Source organism: Eurytemora carolleeae, unplaced genomic scaffold (assembly GCF_000591075.1).
Source record: "Eurytemora carolleeae unplaced genomic scaffold, Eaff_2.0 scaffold739, whole genome shotgun sequence".
In the NCBI taxonomy this organism is placed as follows: domain Eukaryota; kingdom Metazoa; phylum Arthropoda; class Copepoda; order Calanoida; family Temoridae; genus Eurytemora; species Eurytemora carolleeae.
In genome coordinates, this window is record NW_019396827.1 from 126,315 (window position 1) to 148,277 (window position 21,963).

The window sequence follows — 21,963 nt, forward strand, 5'->3', positions numbered from 1 at the left end:
CCCCCCCCCCCTACATCAAATGTGCCAACTCCACCATCCCCTTTTTATGCATTCCAAAAATTCATTCATCGGCAGTTTAAAAAACAAACAAATAATTTTCAAAAAAAAATATTAGTCGAAGAGAGGGAGGGGATTTTAAAAGAAAATATATATCTCAACTATTTTAGGGTATGTGCAGAGAAGAACATTGAGATAAAATCTGGGAAGGAAAACACTCATCTAAAAATAAATTTTTTTCGCCCATTTATTGATCTTTTAAATTCATTTTCAAGAAATTGCATCGTTCAACTCGGAAAGTTTTCATTTTTAATCATTCTCAAAATTTCGCTGATTTTGCTGTTAAAATACTCTTAATGAAGTAAAATTGAGTTTTTTCTTATTTTTGTGAATATCGTAGTAAAACTTGTGGTTAAGTGATACCTCTTTGTTAAAATAATTGTATGGTGTGTGTGTCCTCTGGTAGGTGTTGGATGGGAGGATGTTGATGGTAAGGTTGGTGTAACCCTGGAGCTGTGTGCAGGGATAGTTGACAAGGATCTCAGTCTAGAGGATACAGCAGTTGCTGAAGTTCTCGAGGAAAAAACAATATCCCCAAAAAAATAATTTGATTTTCCAATTTTTAAACTATTTATTTTGAATGGAAATGTTCAGTTTATCCCAATCCCCTAACTTTTTCTAGCAAAATTTAAACTATATCTGCTAAAATTCTGATTTTCCGCAAGTTACTTTTACAATAAAACCTTAATTGAAAATTGTAATTTTTTCATGTAAAAATCATGAATGTCTTGGTAATTTTTGCTCAGACTAAGGATACCGTTGTGAATCGAGCACGCCTCTCTGTAAAGGAAGGGACACTTAAAGATGTAATCTGTTATTTGTAAATCCGTCGGTCAATAGTTTTGTCCCCCGAAAATGTCTTGTATGGGGGACAATTATTTTTAGATAATGTTGATTTTTTATCAGGAGTGCGGATATGAAATACAAGTGGAAAACCTAGAAAAAGTATCCAGTTATCCTTCATCTGTAGGTAGGACAGATATCCTTCATCTGTAGGTAGGACAGATATCCTTCATTAGGTAGGACAGATATCCTTCATCTGTAGGTAGGACAGATATCCTTCATCTGTAGGCAGGACAGATATCCTTCATCTGTAGGTAGGACAGATATCCTTCATCTGTAGGTAGGACAGATATCCTTCATATGTAGGAAGGACAGATATCCTTCATCTGTAGGCAGGACAGATATCCTTCATCTGTAGGTAGATAAGATATCCTTCATCTGTAGATATGACAGATATCCTTTATCTGTAGGTAGGAAATATATCCTTCATCTGTAGGTAGGAAAGATATCTCTCATCGCTTGGTAGGAAGGATTTATATCCTTGATCTATAGATAGGACAGATATTCTTTATCCTTAGTTAGGCCAGATATCCTTTATCTGTAGGTAGGACAGATATCCTTCATCTGTAGGTAGGACAGATATCCTTCATCTGTAGGTAGATAAGATATCCTTCATCTGTAGGTAGATAAGATATCCTTCATCTGTTGGTGGAAAAGATATACTTTATCTGTATTTAAGAAGGATATCCTTCATCTGTAGGTAGGAAAGATATCCTTCATCTCTAGGTAGGACAAATATCCTTCATTTTTAGGTAGGACAGATTTCTTTTATCTCTAGTTAGGACAGATATCCTTCATCTTTAGGTAGGAAAGATATCCTTCGTCTGTAGGTAGGACAGATATCCTTGATCTGTAGGTAGGACAGATATCCTTTATCTGTAGGTAGGAAAGATATCCTTCATCTGTTGGTAGGAAAGATATCCTTCATCTGTTAGTAGGCCAGATATCCTTCATCTGTAAGTAGGCCAGATATCCTTTATCTTCAGGTAGTTAGGTCTCAAATGTTGTCTTTTTAAGTCATTTGAATTAATAAGAATGTATTACAGGTTCTTGCGGAGACTTGCAAACCCTATTCTATGCCGAGGTGTCAGATAATCAGAAGGTAAAAGAAACTTTTCTAGCAAAACTAAAACTAAAATCTGCAAGAAATTTGACTTTCCCAGGGGTGTATATAATTCCAATTTTTTTATTCTTTTCCCCCTCTCTGAATTATTTTTTGATTTCCTTCCCCAAATTCGATAACTAAAAAGACATAATTTTTTAAGATTAATATTGCAGTGCAAAATAAAGCTCATAAGGATGCATTTTGCATTGATGGCGCCGCAGGCAAATTTTTTGACCTTTTGGTATGGTGGTTCTAGCAAAGAAGTTTTGATTGATTATTTGTCAGTCCAGGAGTATTTTTTTTCTTTTAAATCATTTCCCATCATTTTAATTGGGGAGTGTTTACTCTCTAGTACTCCAAAAAAAATTGGCTTGTTCTGAATTTGTACTCGAAGCGCAAATATTTTTTTTAAATGTTTGACTATATCGAAAAATGATTGAGTAAAGGGTATTTTTATCATATTTTTGAATAAAATTGTGCTCGGAGTGCGAACAATTTTTTTAATGTTTTTTTTTAGCGAATTGTAAACACCCCTGCTGTCGGGCCAAAAAAGGGCTTCAATCGAGCAATATTTCAATTAAATTTTAAAAAAATTTAATTTTACCCCAAAGAACATTATTTTCGCCTAAAATTAACAGTTAATATTACGCATTTAAATTTTTGCAAAAAGTTTTGTTCTTGCCCTGAATGTAAAAAAAGATTATTTTTGAGTTAGAACAGGAAAATGGAGGGGCGGGGTAAAAAGCATTCATCTCTTTAATAATAAAACAGGATTGTATATTTTCTTGTAAATTCACCCTCCCCCCACACCAGTTAGATATGCTTTTTAATGGTTTTGTCATCTGAATCGTCCAAAATGATATTTAATATTAATATTTGGATAAAAGGTATAAAAAAAAAGAAAAACTTGCCTTTTGATGTCCAGTAATTCAAAAGATTAAATTTAAATCTGTGTAATGTAGGTGTCCCAAGGAGGAGGACTTCAAGCAGAAGGAGAGTTGATTAATGTTCGAGAAATGTCTATTGATGAGGTGAAGGAGTACGTGAGTACTGATTGTGTAAACAGTCCAACTGGTTTCCTGTACGCAGTTAGTTGGTTTATGTTGAATAAACTGTCAAAATATAACTAGTCAAACCATTAGATGCACTGTAATAAACTAACTTAAAATTATAATGGATCTTGCTTTGTAGTTTATTTTACCTCTTATACCTTAAATCCGTTCATGTCTCCATTTATAAAATATTTATTATGCGAATTAACACAAATTGTCATGATCTTTATGCATTTATGATCCATTTCTTACACTTATCAGTTCCCTTTGACCCTTGTTATGTCCATCAAGACTTTTGTTAAGTCCATCATGACCATTGTCAAGACGCATTGTGAATTAAGCACCCCCTGTTACAGAGAAAAATGGAGGATAGTATTGAAAACCTTCCCCAGTTTAATTCCCTGATGTCTAAACTAAATGAACGACTCACAGAAACTGGACTCTCAAAGGTAATTATGAAAAAACATATCACTTAAAATAACACCTTGACAATTTACACTATACAAAGAGTATTTTACTTTTAAATACGGTGCTGGTGATGGACCAAACCTCTGTAGAAAAAAAAGTAGATGCTAATTCCACATTTATTGAAAATATATTTAGGTCTGGGTTGACCCTCGTCAGTTCATGAGATTGTTTCTGTCACAAAGATTTTACATTTAGTACATATTAAGTAAACAAAATAAATATTGACTGTTGTTTTAACAACAGGCATTTGCTCCCAGCATTCCTACTGATGGATTTAAATTACAGTCGTTGTCGAAGGTCATTACGTTGAATGACGACATGCAAACCTGCCAACGTTTAAATCGGCCAGGGTGATGTAATAATTGAGTAGGTTCGATTAAATATGCGGGTCCATTAGACAGTTGTAATAAACATCGCCCCATATTCAGTTGGTGGCCAACAATACTTTAATTATTCCATGTCTATTGTCCATATATGCTACTATGGTTCAATGGCTACAACAACAACAACAATATGCAATAATTGATAAATTGACTAATATACCTGAGTACTAGCATAATAATGTCAGTGACACATATTCTCTGGAAATGAATATGTACAATAATACAGAGCGTCCCATATCATATTAGATTATCTCTAATCTTTAACGACAAAATAAACCCTTAATACTCGAAGAACTTATCATTTTCCGCAAGAAAATTCTTATATAAGCCTTATGTTATTTTTCAAAATGATTTATTCGAATTAAATTTTCTTATTAGTCCCGAAAATCGCAATTTAGACCCGTTGACGGTCTAATATGATGTGGGACACCCTGTAGCTGATATATATAAAACCCCCAAGCCTAGGAGTATTTATATCTGAAACATGAAAGATGTAAAGTACACAACAATATATAAATGTAACCAAAACAATAACATATAAATAGCCTGTTCCTGGAGACTCTTCCAGTATCATGATATAGTCCTGTAATAGAAAACATCATCAGACTAACAATAATAGTAATTGTTAATTGAACTTAAATTAGGCTTAGATAGAACTTAACCACATCAACCAAACTAGATATCCATAGCGTTATTTTTAAAATTGAAGAATTTACGTTTCAGTCTGGATATATTTACGGGTCATCCAGAAAGAGATGATAAGTGAATAATTCACTGAACGAGATACCTGCAATTTGTCCGTCAATATTAACAGATTTAAGATAGACAGGTTTTAACCTCAGGACTCTGCTGATAAGCTGGAAACTGCACGGAAGAGTTTAAATGAGAAGCGGAAACGATTTCTCCGAGCTGTAATCCTTCATCAAACTATCTCAGGTAGATTTACATGCACTAGTAAATACTTGATATATTTAATTATTTAAAACTTTGCTAGAAGATTATGTACTTATCTTGGAATTAAAACATTTGGATTGAAGAAAATTAATAGTAATTTCTCTCACTTTTAGTTTTCTGAATGATTGAAAAACTTTTTTGCGAGAATTACATATTTTTTTAAAAAAAGGAATTGAGTCTTTGTCACAAACTCGTATTTTGTAATCCCTATATACCTTTGATATTTCAACTATGAATTCTGTTAGATCAAACAATCTAAGGTTGAAATAACAAAGATTTACACTGTTGATCTACAAACCTTAGAGATTCGCCGGATCGAGGCATACCGGCAACTCCCCTGTTCTCCACATCTTTGGAACTTCCAGGCTGCAGACTGCATGTTGATGCTCTGCACCCTGAGGGCGGTCTGGGGTTTCCATGTCGGGTTCCCTTTCAGATCTTATAATTATTCTTATTCTTAATCTGAGATCTCATGTAATTTTATCTGCAACAGATAACACATAAGATCACGTTCCTGAGGCAGGTCTAGCACATACATACTTCTCAGGTTTAAAATAAGAAATCTCTGCAATTGCTTAGAATATCAATAAAAGACATAAATGTAACTGAAAATGACAAAAATGCTTTCCTGGTGGTTCTTTTGGCTATTTACTCAATAAATGAAGCCTAATCTCATTGTATAATTGTCATCTGAAATGGTAAACATTCTCAGATAAAGAATGGAACATACACCATCAGGTTGCTATAGATAAAGAGGTTAGAAAATTTGAGCTTGTGGCAAAGACTCAATTTCATTTAGTTTCAAAGCTTGCAATTCAAAATTGAGTTTTTCCCATTTCCCCCACCTGGACTACTCTAGCCTTTACGTACGGGGGGGGGGGGGTCTATCTGATTAGTCAAATATTTGTGTAATAATTATATTAATTGTATTTTAAGATATTTCTCTGGACCCCACCTTCCCACAGCAATCTGAACTATCAAATAGTTTAACCCAGGCTGAACTTATTTCAAGTAAGTTTATGAACTATATCTTCCCACAGCAATCTGAACTATCAAATAGTTTAACCCAGGCTGAACTTATTTCAAATAAGTTTATGAACTATATCTTCCCACAGCAATCTGAACTTAATAGTTTAACCCAGGCTGAACTTATTTCAAGTAAGTTTATGAACTATATCTTCCTACAGCAATCTGAACTATTAAATAGTTTAACCCAGGCTGAACTTATTTCAAGTAAGTTTATGAACTATATCTTCCCACAGCAATCTGAACTATCAAATAGTTTAACCCAGGCTGAACTTATTTCAAGTAAGTTTATAAAGTTTTTAATTCAAGAAATTTTAAAAGCAAGAAAACAAAAGCTTAATGCAACAATCCTTTTTAAAAAAGAATTAAAACTCATTCTTTTTGGCAGAAGCAAAAAAGTTCAGAAAGTCCCTTTTCCATATCTTTTCCCAAGCTCTAAATGATTTTGAAAAATATCTTTATTACATCACTTGCTTGGGAACCCAGCTTTGCCTGAAAACTAAACTTTCTCTAAAAAAGTCAACCTACTTAATTTTAAAAGAAATTATCAAGGTAAGAACATTACCATGGTTCTATCGTGTTCCCCAATCAAAATTTGAGACAAATAGGTCAGGGGGTTCATAAGTCATGATCAGACATAAAATCTGAAAACACAGAAATTACTGCGTTTTATATATATATATAGATATTGAAATTTTTTGTCAATCAGGTTTTATTGTGCTTGGTAAAACTGAGAAAGACGAACTTAGAGGAGTGGGAGGTGGAGGAGGAGGGGAGGAGATCACAACCCTAGGCTTGGACTCATCTCTTATCCCAGAGCAGAGGATGAAACCTGAACTACAGAAGGCTTTGAGAGAGGTGCGGGTTGTTTTGTTGGTGCTAGGTTCTTTCCCGAAGGCATTGACTTTCCAAGTGATAATTTTTTAAAAGGCAACTTCCCAAATGTACATTTTCCCAAAGGCTACTTCCCAAAGTTAGGTGAGGCTTTCTGAGGCGCCGCAGGCTGCAAAGGGGCCGAGTGCTGCGGCTAGGACTGACTAGGGGCCGAGCGCTGAGGCTAGAAAAGCTATGGGCCGAGCGCTATGACAAGGACAGACTTAGGAAGTTGCCGCTTGGGAAATTGCACATTTGGGAAGTTACCACTTGGGAAAATACACTTGAGAAGTTGCCACTTGGGAAAATACCCTTGGGAAATTGTCGCTTGGGAAAAGCCACTGGGAATTACCTAACATCGTTTTGTTCTTCCCACATTCCAGAAGGGTTTAGTTCAAGATCTTTTATTTGATTTATTGATAAATTTAGCCAAATTGTTGTCTCCAACATAATAAAAATATTTCAGATTTTTTTCCATTTGAATTAAAAATATTATTTTTATTAATATGGTATTATGCTTTACGTAAAATTATTACAATAATAGAAAAGTTTTTTAAAATCATGTATCTATCTATTTTTTTAGAGCATGGAAGAAAGATTGTTTGAAGAAACTAGATCCCTGTATAGTATACTCAGTAATGATAGTGAATTAGGTAACTCAACTTGTAAAAACTATTTTCCTTCTAATAGATGTTTGTGACACTTTTGTGCGTTCTTATATTTTATAATGACAAAAACCCTTACAGACAAAAGAACTTATTTTAAAGGTGAAAAATAAAGGAATAATTAGGAATTGACTTCTCTAGATATACTTTGCTTGTCTGTTATGGTGTTTGTCTGTTTGTATCCAATAAACGACTGTACTGATTCAGCCCACATCTTTTATGGCAATAATCGTGACCCCAGGGAAGGTTTAAGGATGCTCAGAATTTCAAAGATTTGACATCTAAAAAATGTTTAATGTACGAAAAAATATGATGAAATCCGTGATCTTTTTATCATTTTTTATTTTTTTAAACAATTTATTATGCTTGAATATTTAATCTTATGAATTGGATAGAGTTGATACAGAAAAATTCTGATTTGATTCTTTTCATCGTTTCTCTCTTATTTTGATCAGTAAACACTATGCAGGAACCTAGGATTCACATTTCAAATAATATGTTTGTAATTTTAGGTACTTATAAATGTCGTGTTTTATTTTTAAGAAGAATTTTAATAGCACGTCAAATCGTGGATTCTATTATAAAAAAAATTTCTGCTTCTGGAGATTGGAACTAGCAAGATATTTTCTTTTCCCTCTTTTGATTGTCCCTGATTCTGATTATTTTGAAAGAAAATAAAATTTTGTCAAGAATACTTGACTTGACAAGCTGGTTGAAGGTTAACACAGTGCTGATTAATTGTTTTATTTTGTATGAACAGATAAAGCCACAATTTAAACTTGAATCAGAAGAGCCTAGTATTTTTAATTATTTTAGAAACTCGGCGAAGTTTGCTTCATCCTCATCTTATTCGTCTTCATGACAAGATTTCAGGTAAAACATTACCCCCCTCCCCCCTCCCATCCCATGGACATATACATGGGTCAGTGCCCCCCCCCCATCCCATGGACGTTTACAGGGTCAGTGTCCCCCTCTCTTCTAAATAAAAAGTGGAATTTTTGTCTTTCTGTTATTAATAAAATAAATTAATAATATTATAAATAAATATAATTAATAATAAAATGTTCATTAAGTTTATAAGTCATGATTCCAACGATCCCAAATGTTGATTGATTGATATTAGAGGCAGAAATTAGCCATGTTGTATGATGTTCAGTTGTAGAAAAAATTCCATAGTGCAGAATGTATACTGCAAGGGAGTGTATATTTTTCTGTATATAATAATTTATCTCTTATATTGCCAAAGTTCACAATGACACAGAAAGTGTATTTTAATGCCCCTAAATGTACTTCCAACCCCGATCCCATTTGGGATCAGAAATGGAATTATATTGACTCCTGAATATCTTGTAGATTTCAGCCATAATGGCCAGGACTCGTTTTTTAAAATAGCCCAATAACAATTAGCGGAATTGTTAGCGAAATATTTATTTTAAATATAGCAGATTACATACGTTTCATTTTTCATTGTATGTATACAACTTAACTATCTTTATTTTTATTTACTTTAGCCTTAACATAAATATGTTGACGATTGTTGATTTCTTTAAACATAGCACGATTATATTTTGTTGTCTTGATTTGCTGTATTTTTAGAATTAGTGGAAGAAGTTCGTAGAATTGAAGGAGAAATAAAACTTTGTAATAAAAACCTAATGCAGGCTATCAGGAATACATTCATTAATGCATTTTATTATTAACTAATGGTTAAGTAATTTTTATTTATTTAACATTTTTACATTTAAGTTCTTATAAATTCATGATGGTAAATGATTGTGTTGTTAGTAAACAAAGTGTCGTACTGCAGAGTATGGGAGAGAAACTTAATATTTTGATCAGTAAACACTATGCAGGAACCTAGGATTCACATTTCAAGAAATATTTTTGTAATTTTAGGTACTTATAAATGTCGTGTTTTAGTTTTAACAAGAATTTTGATTGCACATCAAATCGTGGATTCAATTATAAAATTTTTTTCTGCTTCTGGAGAAAGGAACTTTTAAATGATCGGAAGGAGTTGAACTTCTGTCCTTCTTAGCAAGATAAACTCTTTCTTTCCGATTTAACTCTTCCCCTCCGATCTCTCCGGTAATTGACCAATTAGAGATCAGAGAGAAATTTTCCATCTCAGCTCCATCTTAAGTTTTAAGAAAATTGTAAATAATAAATTTGAATCTTGGAGATTGTCAGGTACAAAGCTGGATGCTACATCGGTTCAAGTTCAATATATGAGGTATTAAAAAGGTCAAAAGTGAAATAGGGGGGGAGGGGGCTTCCAGATCCTACACTTAGATTCCAAGATAGAATAAAAAAATCCATTAATCAAGTCTAGTAGAAAAACTTAAAAATTAGGGGTTTCTTTGAAAATATCTTGAACGAACGGGGACTTTTATATCTTTTTCCTTATTATGTTTGTGCACGTACTTGGGACTGGGGCTCTTCAAACGGGGGGGGGAGGGGCTTACGGGTATGTTTCTTATGTTTGATCTACTTAAATTTTAATTAGTATTTTGAATTTATTTGTTTTTTTGTTTTCAATCAGAAAATGTTTGAAATCGCAACCATTTCTAGTGCAAAGAGTACAGTAACTTGAAAGTGTCTGCTAATATTATTTATTGATATTTCTATGTGATAATACTATTTAAATTATCTAGAGCTAAGTGTGAAACTATCCGGCTAAAGTTGAGTTGCCTTGAACTTGAAATAAAGCATTCTACCTACAGCAAGGACGCTTTGAAAGCCATCAGGTCAGTCAGTTCTGCTAATTAACTTAAGGTCATAAATCTATGTACTCCAATATTATTAATATTATTCTAAATGCTTAAAAATGCTTGAAATAGCGCAGATTAGGATTATTGCTAACCTGTAATCCGGATCCATTGGATCCAATGAGCAAAAATCATCCAACACTTGTTAAATAAAACTATTTGCACCCTAAACACAAATCTCCTCTTTTAAAAAAATAAGAGATTATTATAACTTTCCTAAACTTTGATGGTAAATCAAGATTAAGCTTAAGAATACGCGACAAATAGAAGGAGAATTGTTTAAAACGAAGAAAAATTTGTTTTAAAAATCAGTGAATCATAAAGAAATGTTCATGGTCTAATCTGTATCAGGATCAAAATGAAATTAGTCTTAAGCACTGAACTAATAACATCAGGAATTTCTCTTTATTTTCTTGTTCAAATCTCAAGATTTTCTAGATAAATAAGTTTCATTAATATTGAATTTCATGTTTTCTGTTTAAGAATGTTGAAGAGTCGACTGAGTGAGAAGATTAGTACTGCAGAGTGTACTCTAACCTCGCTTAACAATACAATATCTCAATACAGGAACAAAAACAGCCTATTTATAAATTACTACACGTTTTCATTATGGCTCTATCTATGAGCATCTTCTCTTTGTACAATATAAAACATAACAAAAAAGTTCACGGATTTAATAATACCTTTTCTCGCAAAATTTTCAAATTTTACAAAAATCTAAATCTTTTGGTCACCAATTTGTAAAATTTTGAGCATCTTACCTTCACAGTGTGCTTGAAGGACCTCTAAGATATAAAAAAATAACATGTAACCTTTTGACGAACATTTTGCCTAATGTGAGCACTTTTTCCTAAGGCGAATTTTTCTGCAATTCGCATATTTGAAAAGTAATGTTTTATTGACATTTTTCAACTCTTTATATAGATACTTACTGTGAAAAGCAGTGGAAAAATACCGGTATTTAGAAGCAAAATACCGGTATTTAGATGCAAAATACCGGTATTTAGATGCAAAATACCGGTATTTAGATGCAAAATGATCTTTAAGAAACTCTGTAAAACAGAGGAAATAATTGTAATTATTTTTTTTGTTTTACTTTTGACCTGCAAAAATCGTTATCTAGGAAATTACCCTTTTTCTTATATTCCCATTTTTTTTATATTCCCATTCATTCTTTTTTTTATTATTTGAGTTTGTGTTTTGTAATTAGTGTTGTTGGACCGGAGTTTTCTAACCTTGTAGTTCAGTATTCTGCTATACTTAAACAAATACAGGTGAAATAGTCAACTTTTTAACCCCTTCCCCCAACCCTGAACTCATAGAAGGAAGTTTTTTGAATAAATAATTGAAGAGGAAAAAGTCCTGTTTTTCCAGAGCTTCTGATTTCATAGTTATTGAACATTTGTACCTCTGTACCTCTGTACCTCTGTACCTCTTTACCTCTGTATCTCTGTACCTCTGTACCTCTGTACCTCTGTACCTCTGTACCTCTGTACCTCTGTACCTCTGTATCTCTGTACCTCTGTACCTCTGTACCTCTGTACCTCTGTACCTCTGTACCACTGTACCTCTGTACCTCTGTACCACTGTACCTATGTACCTCTGTACCTCTGTACCTCTGTACCTCTGTACTTGTGAATTCTGAACCAGGGATATATTTTATGAACATTTTATTCATTCACCTGGCCCGTCTCCCAATAATATTTCTTTCCCGTTCGCTCGGGGCTCAAACAATTCTCATGGAATCTTAAAATTGGGGAAAATAACTGTTCGGACAAATAATTTTTGTTTAGTTTTTAAGTATTTGAGTGTTGAGATTGGAGCCCTATCAGTGAAACTGTTAAAATTCTTCATATTACAATGAGAGATTAAAATTGTAATTGTTAATCTATAAGGACAACTGTTCATGTTAATATTTTTATTTTTTGACCTTCGGGCCAGATGCTTGACATATACAATACACTTATTTTCGTCTTATTCATTACTATAAATCCATTTTAAATAGTGATACAACGCTAGCTTGCGTAGTTCTTAGATTTTGACTCTTGTATGGGTTGAAAACTTTTCCGGACATTTGGTTATTTTTGTCTTTTCTTGTCTTATTAAATATTTATTCTAACCTAATCTTCGTATCTTTTTTATTTATATGTATATTTAATAACTCATTGATATATTTATATTCTTTTTTATATACACTTATCTTATCCTTTTTTATGGTTTTTTAATATTTTTGAAAAATTTTTATAATTTTTTTTATTTTTAAATATATTTTATTGTATCTTTTCACTTTTTCTACCTATATAATTTTGATGTGAAATTTGCAGGATAAGAAATGGGCCCTTCAAGAGCTATCCTCCACCACGCCCGGCGCGATTTAGCCCAGAGTATAATAAAATCGCTCAAACTATTGGATCAGCAATAGCAACAGCAACACCAGAAACTAATCAGAATTAGCGACAGCAATTTAAACAGTTCTTTAAATTTACTTTATTCAGTACAAAACCTCGAATACAGTGTAATTAAAAAATATGTAACAATGATAATAATGCATTTAAGAGCTTGATACAGGGGGGGGGGGTGCTCAAGACTTTCTTATCCGGCATCTGGTTAAACATATATTTTCAAGCCAAATTAGAAGTATTGTAAAATTATGCCAGTTTCTTTTCTGCGAATAAAAATATTAACACCTAAAATGTAACAAAAGTCAATTAACATTAAACTAAAGGTGATAAGATAAATAAACATAAAAAATCGTTTTCAATCGTTCATGAATTATTCACATATTATATTGTATATACAAAATGTTTATATTTTTATCCGAAATTGATAGTTTTATACCTTTTTCAGATAAAATGAAACTGGCTGGATAAAAGCTGTATTAAAGCTGTATTCGCTTAGGTAATTAGTAACATTTATATAAATTTCTTTTTCTATTTATGGTAAGATTTTTTTTTAGCACATTTGCTTTTGTGTACTTTATGTTGTTTTAAAGCTAGTTGATACACGGCACATTTTCAGTGTTTTATATAAATTGGAATATTTAAAATTAAAACTTTAAAAAGTAGTTTTGCCCGGAAGAGTCAAATGTGGTGGCCCGGAAGAGGAAATAAGGGGGTTCATGGCTACCGGAAGAGACACAAGCTGAAATGTGGCACGGAAGGGGAAACAGTGGTGGCTCATGGCCGCCTGCCTTCCTCTTCCTCCGTTCGTCTAACAAACGTCGTGCTTGACACCTGTGCTCGCATTTCGAACACTAGATTTACCGTTGTCGAAACTCGATGTACGTTTGAGTGCATTCTGTATAAACACGATCAGCTGATAGGTTTGGATGACCGCCAGCTTTCTGTCTTTCAGGGATATATATGTACATTGTACGTACATCTTTGTGACAAGCAGTTAATTTTTCCTATAGAAAAAAATTATACAAATCTAATAATTTCAAATTTCAAAATAAATTTTTAGTTTTTCTGTCAACCCTGGCAACCTTAAGTTGTTCATTTGTAATATATTCTGTAAATTCATTTTCGGACTAGAAATATCAGGATTGTGATAAATTCATTTACGGAATTCCGGTTGTTTCCAGGACAAGAAATATCAGGATTGTGATGAATTCATTAACTGTTTTCGTGACTAGAAATATCAGGGTTGTGATGAATTATAGTAGTCTACTTGTTTTTACGACTAGAAATATCAGGGGTGTGATAATTTAGTCGTAAAAGGGATTTTTTTAAAGATCCTTCACATTCGTTTTAGCTTGCTATTTTCTTAAATGCCCTAATTTCATAAGGTTTAAAAGTAGGCATTGAAAAATACTACGAAAATTACTTTTAAAGTTTAGATTTGAAATATTGTAATGTTTAGATTTGGAATATTGTAATATTTCAGATTTGGAAAATTGTGATGTTCAGATTTGGAAAATTGTGATGTTAATAATTGGAATATTGGAATGTTTAAGATTTGGAATAGTCTATTGTTTAGATTTGGAATATTGAAATGTTAAGATTTTGAATATTCTTATGTTTAGATTTTGAATATTGTAATGTTTCAGATTTTGAATATTCTTATGTTTAGATTTTGAATATTGTAATGTTTCAGATTTTGAATATTCTTATGTTTAGATTTGGAATATTGTAATGTTTCAGATTTGGAAAATTGTGATGTTTAGATTTGTAATATTGGAATGTTTAAGATTTGGAATAATCTAATGTTTAGATTTTGAATATTGAAATGTTAAGATTTTGAATATTCTTATGTTTAGATTTTGAATATTGTAATATTTATATTTGGAATACTGTAATGTTTAGATTTGAAATATTCTAATGTTTAGATTTGGAATATTGTAATGTTTCAGATTTGGAAAATTGTATAGTGTTTAGATTTGAAATATTTTAATTTCTAAATTTGAAATATTGAAATGTTTCAGATTTGGAAAATTGTATAATGTTTAGATTTGGAATATTGTACAATGTTTTTTGGAATATTGTACAATGTTTTTTGGAATATTGTACAATGTTTTTTGGAATATTGTAATGTTAAGATTTGAAATATTGTAATGTTTCAGATTTGGAAAATTGTATAATGTTTAGATTTGGAATATTGTAATGTTTAGATTTGGAATATTGTAATGTTTAGATTTCGAATATTGTAATATTTACATTTGTAATATTGTAATGTTTAGATTAGGAATATTGTAATGTTTAGATTTGAAATATTGTATAGTGTTTAGATTTAAAATATTGTAATGTTTAGATTTGGAATATTGTATAATGTTTAGATTTGGAATATTGTAATGTTTAGATTTGGAATATTGTAATATTTAGATTTGAAAATTGTTTAGATTTTGAATATTGCAATGTTTAGATTTTGAATATTGTATTGTTTAGATTTTGAATATTCTAATGATTAGATTTTGAATATTGTAATGTTTAGATTTGGAATATTGTTTTGTTTAGATTTGGAATATTGTATTGTTTAGATTTGGAATATTGTAATGTTTAGATTTGGAAAATTGTAATGTTTAGATTTTAAATATTGTATAATGTTTAGATTTGGAATATTGTAATGTTTAGATTTTAAATATTGTATAATGTTTAGATTTGGAATATTGTAATGTTTAGATTTGGAATATTGTAATGTTTAGATTTGGAATGGACGACGCATTAGAAGAGGAGAAAACCTAGTTTAAAATGTCCCCGAAAATTTCAGGAATCGAATATCTATAATTTTGTACTAAAAACATTTTTTTTACAACCTAACGTATTTTTTCATGTCTTTTTAAGAGGTTTATTTTTTTTCTATAGAACTACCTCCCCACCTCCCGTTACCTCTTGTTTAGTTTCTTTAAGATGTTCAATATTATATTAAATAGACCTGTATGTTGCACAGAAAGTTCCGGAAGGAAAGCTTCATAAACCGAGTAAGATTTTTTTCATTTTCAAGAATCAATTTCATCTTTTTAATTTAGTTTTTAATTTAATTATTTTAAGACTGGCATGAGTTATATGTATATTTAATAACTCATTGATATATTTACCCTCTCCAAAAGTTATTCTATAAAATTGAAAGAATTTTGAGGTAAAAAGTATTGAAAAGTATCATCCCCACATCCTCAAATTCCTCAAATCAATTTATATTTATGCTCTTACCCATTTGTTAATATTATCTAGGATAAGAGTATATTATTACTACTATTATTGTCTGCTAACAATAATAATGATAATGCTAATTATACATTTTATTAATTTTTGTATTTTCAGGCAACAATTACATGGAATATCTGCTCTTGAGGTGAATATTTTTAATGTTGTCAAGTAAAAAGTTAGCATCTTACAAAATTAAGGAATTAGAACTTGAATTGAAACACAAAAAAACCTTACTGTAGTTTTGAATCCTTAAAACCTCTAAAATTCTGTATTTAAAGTTTTAATCTTCATTATGTATATTATATTTATTATTATTTATCCTCTAAACCTCTGTATCCTCTAAACCTCTGTATCCTCTAAACCTTTGTATTCTTAAACCTCTGTATCTTCTAAATCTCTGTATCCTCTAAGCCTCTATATCCCCTAAACCTCTGCAAACTCTAAACTTTGTAAACTCTAAACCTCTGTATCCTCTAAAGCTGTGCATCCTTTAAACCTCTGTATCCTCTAAGCCTCTATATCCTCTAAACCTTTTTTTCCTCTAAACCTCTGAACTTCTGTATGCATGCTTCTTGTTAAACTAGGCTGTGAACCAGATCCGTAGTGAAGGAATGCTATCTCTGTACCGGGGTATCCTTCCTCCTCTTCTACAGAAGAGTTTATCTTACTCTATAATGTTCGGTTGCTATGATCAGTACAGGTATATTGTCTTACGTTTAAAACTAATTTTCTTCAATATTATAGTTTTTTTTCGGGGAAATTACATCTAGATAATTTTCATCTTACTTATAAAAAATCAACAGAATTTTTTCCACTCCAAAAATTGACGGATTAAAAGATTAAACCAACCTAGGAGAATTAAAATCTGCATTTGGAAATAATATCCTTTTTTATTCATTAAGCAATTTCTGAGCAAAACATTTTTAATCTCGATATTGAAAGTAAGAAAAGTTATTGTGTAAAGGAGAACGCTAGAGGGTGGTATGGGGTTCAATGTTGCACCCGCCAAGGTAATTATGCAACTATAAGTATTTGGTTGGCATCCATTTTGTTTATTCCGGGTCAGCCATCTTAATATTTGCTAACGAACCGCAAAAGATTTCGATTGATTTTGTTTGGTATATTTAATATTGTTTTTTGTTTGTTTTCACCTTCATGCCCTTACAAGAGATAAGTAGAAAAAGTAGATATCTACTGGATTTTACAGACTTTTTTTAATTTTGTATAATTTTTCACCCCTGGATTTCGTGCATTTTTTCTTTCTAAACTAATAAAATGTCGTCTTGAAGAAGTCAAATAATTTTGTCGTTAGCTATTATTACAAATGATGGTTCTTATTTATGATTTATTATTAAGGTTTTAGCCGCGATGTTGGCAGGATGTACTGAAGCTTTACTAACTCCGTTTGAACGTGTTCAAACTCTCATGCTAGACGATAAGTACAGGTTAGAAAGATCAAGGACCAAATTTAATGAATAGCAAGACATAGTTAAACTGCGAAAACTAAGTTAACCAGTTCTCTTTAACTTGACTCGGCGTAAGAGAGAAGTGGTTGAACTCTTAAGTCTACCCAGTTCAAATACTTCTCACTATTGATCTAGTACATCTAGTAACATCTAACTATAATATTCATGATTTCTTTCATATTTTTAAAACTAGCTTGGGAACCTAGTTACTCATAGTTACTCCTGCCGTTTACCCGCACTTGGTCTTAAATTACGATTTTCATTTTTTTTCCCAATAAAAGTCGGCCCGCTCAACTCAAAACTATGTTAAGAACATGTTGTTCTCCCGAGTTCCCCAATTAAAGTTTAAGGTAAAGGTCCAAGGCCGGAGTTCATGAGTTATGATCGGACAAACAAACACAGAGAGATTACTACTTAATATATATTTTTAACGGCCAATTTCATGTTTCAAAATTTCTGCTTGATTTTTAAAATAAAAATTCTTAAAACCACTTTAANGTCAGAAAAACTTTAATTTAGATAATTTCATATTTTTAGGAAACAGTTTAAGAACACTCCGCACGCATTCAATAGGGAACATATTCAATATTATAAAAACAAATAGTCACAAAGTTTTAAAAGTAAAAAAAAAAATAGACAGAAAAGGAAAACACCATATGTGATTAGTCCGACCGTGATATACAAACAAGATTTTACTTTTTTGAATAATCGTTCATCAGTTTGCGGGTATTTGGGATAAAGGAATATTATCGAGGGTAAGCATTAGCATTGTTTAAATTAATGTTTTTGAATTATTATTGGAAAAAGTGGTTGATTAACATGAATTAATAATATTTTTTGTCATTCTTGATGAGTATCTTATGTTATTGGTTGATTGTTATTACTTTCTAATTGATTTATTAGTTGATTGGTTGATTGAATGACCGAGTGATTAATTATTTGGATAATCTATTGATTGATCATAAATACTAAAGACAACTAAATTGATTAATTGGTTTATTGGTAGTGTAAATGTTTATGATGACTGAATTGATGAATTGATAGATCGATGAATTGATTGATTGATGAATTGATTGATTGATGAATTGATTGATTGATGAATTGATTGATTGATGAATTGATTGATGAATTGATTGAGTGATGAATTGATTGACTGATGAATTGATTAATTGATGAGTTGATTGATTGATGAATTGATTAATTGATGAGTTGATTGTGTATTTCCTAGGCTGTCCGCCATATTAATGAGGAACGGGCCGAGTAATGTTATATTTTTCTCTTGTCGAGATAAACTGAGAACATTTGTTCCTGAACATCCAAACCTAGGTTTACTGGTAGGTAACAACACATCACTACAATTGGATACATTGGTCATTTCTAAGGAAACTTGTTAATTGACCCTCCATGTATAAAATGGCAAATCTTATTCACAGCGGTAATCTTTAATTCCTTGTCTAAATACAATCATGAACATGTCTTCTTCTTCTATGAAAAGGTTTTAATTTATGAGTTTTCCTTTATCGTTGCTGCAGCATAAATCCGAGAGTCACTTTTAAAGAGAAACTATTATTGTAAAAATTGAATTTTAAGACAGAAACTTAAATGTAATTCAGGCATAAGATGAAGGTCGAATATTTAATATTTACTCTCGTATCGTAAGCAAATAAAATTCAGATAAAGATGTTGATATTTGAAAGTTTTTTGCTTCAATTATATTTTTATGAAGTCAATCTTTTTGGAAATAAATAAACAAGTAAACTACATAATTGGTTCACCATGAATTTAATGAATATTTGATTAAAACTGGTTTTGTTGTTTTAGGCTGATTTCATCTCAGGGGCTTGTCTGGGTGCCCTGATCAGTACCATTTCATTTCCTATTAATACTACAAAAACTCATATGCAGGTAAACTGATAAACCATGTTTGTTAATGTTTTTGTTCATATTTTTTATATATCCAAGAAAAAATTCACCCTTTATTATTTTTTTAACTTGCTTGGAACGGTTTTGGGGGCTTTGAAAGTTGTGGCCCCAACACCTGGTGGATGTCTGGGGGTTGTTTCCTTACAAATTCCTTAATTTAATAGTAATAGTTTATTTACATTATACACAAAATTAACGAACCCTTAACTTAACTATATGACCCAAATGATTTTATTTTTAATTTAGAAAACACTGGGAGGAGAATTTCAGAGTTTTAGTAAAGTTTTCCTAGCTCTGTATAGAGAACGTGGACTCTGGGGGATGTTTCGAGGTGTTCATGTCAACTATACTAGGTACATAATATCCTGAACATAATATCCTGATCTTAGGTACATAATATCCTGATCTTAGGTTCATAATATCCTGATCTTAGGTACAAAATATCCTGATCTTAGGTACATAATATTCTGATCTCACGGGTTCATCCTGGGGTATAACTAATTATCCTATTTAGATCATTTATATGCTGGAGTTCAACTAACATATCCTATTAAGATCGTTAATATACTGGGGTGTAACTAATGTATCCTATTTAGATCGTTTATATCCTGGTGTGTAATTAATGTATCCTATTTTGATCGTTTATATCCTGGGGTATAACTAATATATCCTATTTAGATCGTTTATATCCTGGGGTATAACTAATGTATCCTATTTAGATCGTTTATATTCTAGGGTATAACTAATGTATCCTATTATTCCTATTTAGATCGTTTATATCCTGGGTATAACTAATCGATCCTATTTAGATCGTTTATATCCTGGGGTGTAACTAATGTATCTTATTTTGATCGTTTATATCCTGGGGTATAACTAATATATCCTATTTAGATCGTTAATATCCTGGGGTATAACTAATGTATCCTATTTAGATCGTTTATATTCTGGGGTATAACTAATGTATCCTAGTATCCTTTTTAGATCGTTTATATCCTGGGGTATAACTAATCGATCCTAGTTAGATCGTTTCTATCCTGGGGTGTAACTAATATATCTTATTTAGATCGTTTATATCCTGGGGTATAACTAATATATCCTATTTAGATCGTTTATATCCTGGGGTATAACTAATGTACCCTATTTAGATCGTTTATATCCTGGGGTATAACTAATGTATCCTATGAGTACTTGAGGAACCATCTTAATGCAAGAGGCAGCTGACAGTCATAGGGAGAAAACTAATCTTGAATTGATTAATTGATTGATTGATTGAATTGATTGAATTGATCTATTGCTTGATCAATGATTGATTTTTTGTCATGCTTTCATGCACATTACACAATATTTTACAACTAATATAAAGCTTTGAATACCATGAAAATTGATTATTTATGAAGTATATAATATGATTTTGTTGATTTATTGATAATCTTGAATTGTTCTGATGATTTGAGCTGAGTTGGTAGCTTTTGGTTGAACAGATGGAGATAAATCTGTTCTTAAAACGCAAATATAGTCCAGTCTCTGTATGGTAGAAAGCATAATGGTCTAAGGTTTCTCATTGGCCCGCACGAAAGCATAGTGGTTTAAGGGTTCTCATTGGCCCGCACGAAAGCATAACGGTCTAAGGGTTCTCATTGGCCCGCACGAAAGCATAATGGTCTAAGGGTTCTCATTGGCCCGCACGAAAGCATAATGGTCTAAGGTTTCTCATTGGCCCGCACGAAAGCATAATGGTCTAAGGGTTCTCATTGGCCCGCACGAAAGCATAATAGTCTAAGGGTTCTCATTGGCCCGCACGAAAGCATAATGTTCCAAGGGTTCTCATTGGCCCGCACGAAAGCATAATGGTCTAAGGTTTCTCATTGGCCCGCACGAAAGCATAATAGTCTAAGGGTTCTCATTGGCCCGCACGAAAGGTTAAGCCTCTTAATGTAGAGTTCAGGCGTTACACATCAAAACTATTTTCACCTCAAGTTCCGACTTCGGGTAATTTGTTTTTATACTTTGATTAGTGAATGTCTTAAAAGCTTGATTTAATCCCTATGTGTTCGAATTTTATTTAGTGATGCTAAATATGATTGGATTCTTGTTTTTTAATCGTAAAAATACATTTGCTATCAGTTATCCCAAAGGATAAAAACAAACAAACAAAACGAGGTTTTCTAAGAAAACAAAAAAGTTGCGGGTTGAATTTCTACGGGTAAGCGTGCTGCCACATATCCATTTTGTGACGTCATTTACGGCTCGGAATTCCTTGGTGAGGGTTGCCTTCCATCTCTCTTTGAAATGTCATTTAAAATTTTTGCGATATTAATTGATTAGTTGCTCATTCTCAGGCTGATTCTACAGAGCTTCGTTAACACATAGCATCATCTGAAGAGCTTGATATATATAAATAATTGAGATGATTATTTAGACTGTAAAATTTTATCAATTTTATTACAATTTTCAGGAAATTTTTCTCTTTGTGTTAATTTTTAGATATTTATATTTTGTTAGTCATTCTTAGAAAGAAATGAATTTTCTGTCAAGTTCTGTTTTTTTATTTATGTTAAAATATTCTTCAACAATTCCCATTAGTTCATAATCTTTTTTAGTTTAATTCGTTCAAATTTTATCTTTGAACTGCACGAAAATGTGCAAAAAAATTAAAGTTTTCCTTCTTAAATCTTGATTTTTACCTTATTTATGTACTAAACTTTGTACTTTGTACATATGATGTACAAATTCAATAA

At 31.6% G+C, this 21,963-nt stretch overlaps 3 protein-coding genes across 3 annotated transcripts in view; all 3 read left to right on the plus strand.

Annotated features, from left to right (window-relative positions):
• Window positions 1–3,414, plus strand: part of LOC111709120 (uridine diphosphate glucose pyrophosphatase) — a 4,909-nt gene extending 1,495 nt beyond the window's left edge. The window contains exons 4-8 of the mRNA XM_023482727.1: window positions 116–202; window positions 464–576; window positions 964–1,027; window positions 1,947–2,002; window positions 2,968–3,414. Of these exons, the coding sequence (XP_023338495.1) occupies window positions 116–202; window positions 464–576; window positions 964–1,027; window positions 1,947–2,002; window positions 2,968–3,135 (488 nt within the window). The 3' untranslated portion in view covers window positions 3,136–3,414. The remainder of the gene's footprint in view (window positions 1–115; window positions 203–463; window positions 577–963; window positions 1,028–1,946; window positions 2,003–2,967) is intronic.
• On the plus strand, window positions 3,399–13,042 carry LOC111709122 (uncharacterized). The gene is made up of 13 exons (XM_023482729.1): window positions 3,399–3,506; window positions 4,751–4,844; window positions 5,799–5,873; window positions 6,598–6,746; window positions 7,345–7,414; window positions 8,243–8,299; window positions 9,023–9,095; window positions 9,212–9,279; window positions 9,617–9,659; window positions 10,081–10,173; window positions 10,678–10,761; window positions 11,405–11,468; window positions 12,519–13,042. The coding sequence occupies exons 1-13, from the start codon at window positions 3,420–3,422 to the stop codon at window positions 12,570–12,572; spliced, it is 1,011 nt and encodes a 336-aa protein (XP_023338497.1). The 5' UTR covers window positions 3,399–3,419; the 3' UTR covers window positions 12,573–13,042.
• A 2,870-nt stretch (window positions 13,043–15,912) lies between these two features.
• On the plus strand, window positions 15,913–21,759 carry LOC111709116 (solute carrier family 25 member 51). Its single transcript, XM_023482721.1, has 11 exons — window positions 15,913–15,981; window positions 16,421–16,536; window positions 16,801–16,846; window positions 17,193–17,281; window positions 17,840–17,875; window positions 18,022–18,057; window positions 18,531–18,636; window positions 19,124–19,207; window positions 19,472–19,578; window positions 20,371–20,455; window positions 21,565–21,759. Exons 1-10 carry the CDS (start codon window positions 15,913–15,915, stop codon window positions 20,444–20,446), a joined length of 765 nt encoding a protein of 254 aa, XP_023338489.1. The 3' UTR covers window positions 20,447–20,455; window positions 21,565–21,759.
• Window positions 21,760–21,963: the final 204 nt, after the last annotated feature.

Excerpts from the sequence above, each read along its gene's own strand:
- LOC111709122 (XM_023482729.1), top strand. The coding sequence starts at position 3,420 with ATGGAGGATAGTATTGAAAACCTTCCCCAGTTTAATTCCCTGATGTCT. Across the intron at positions 8,300-9,022 it reads TCTTCATGACAAGATTTCAG|AATTAGTGGAAGAAGTTCGT; the intron begins GTAAAACATTAC and ends CTGTATTTTTAG. Across the intron at positions 9,280-9,616 it reads GATCAGTAAACACTATGCAG|GTACAAAGCTGGATGCTACA; the intron begins GAACCTAGGATT and ends GGAGATTGTCAG.
- LOC111709116 (XM_023482721.1), top strand. The coding sequence starts at position 15,913 with ATGCTAATTATACATTTTATTAATTTTTGTATTTTCAGGCAACAATTA. Across the intron at positions 17,282-17,839 it reads ATGCTAGACGATAAGTACAG|GAAACAGTTTAAGAACACTC; the intron begins GTTAGAAAGATC and ends TCATATTTTTAG. Across the intron at positions 19,208-19,471 it reads CTACAAAAACTCATATGCAG|AAAACACTGGGAGGAGAATT; the intron begins GTAAACTGATAA and ends TTTTTAATTTAG.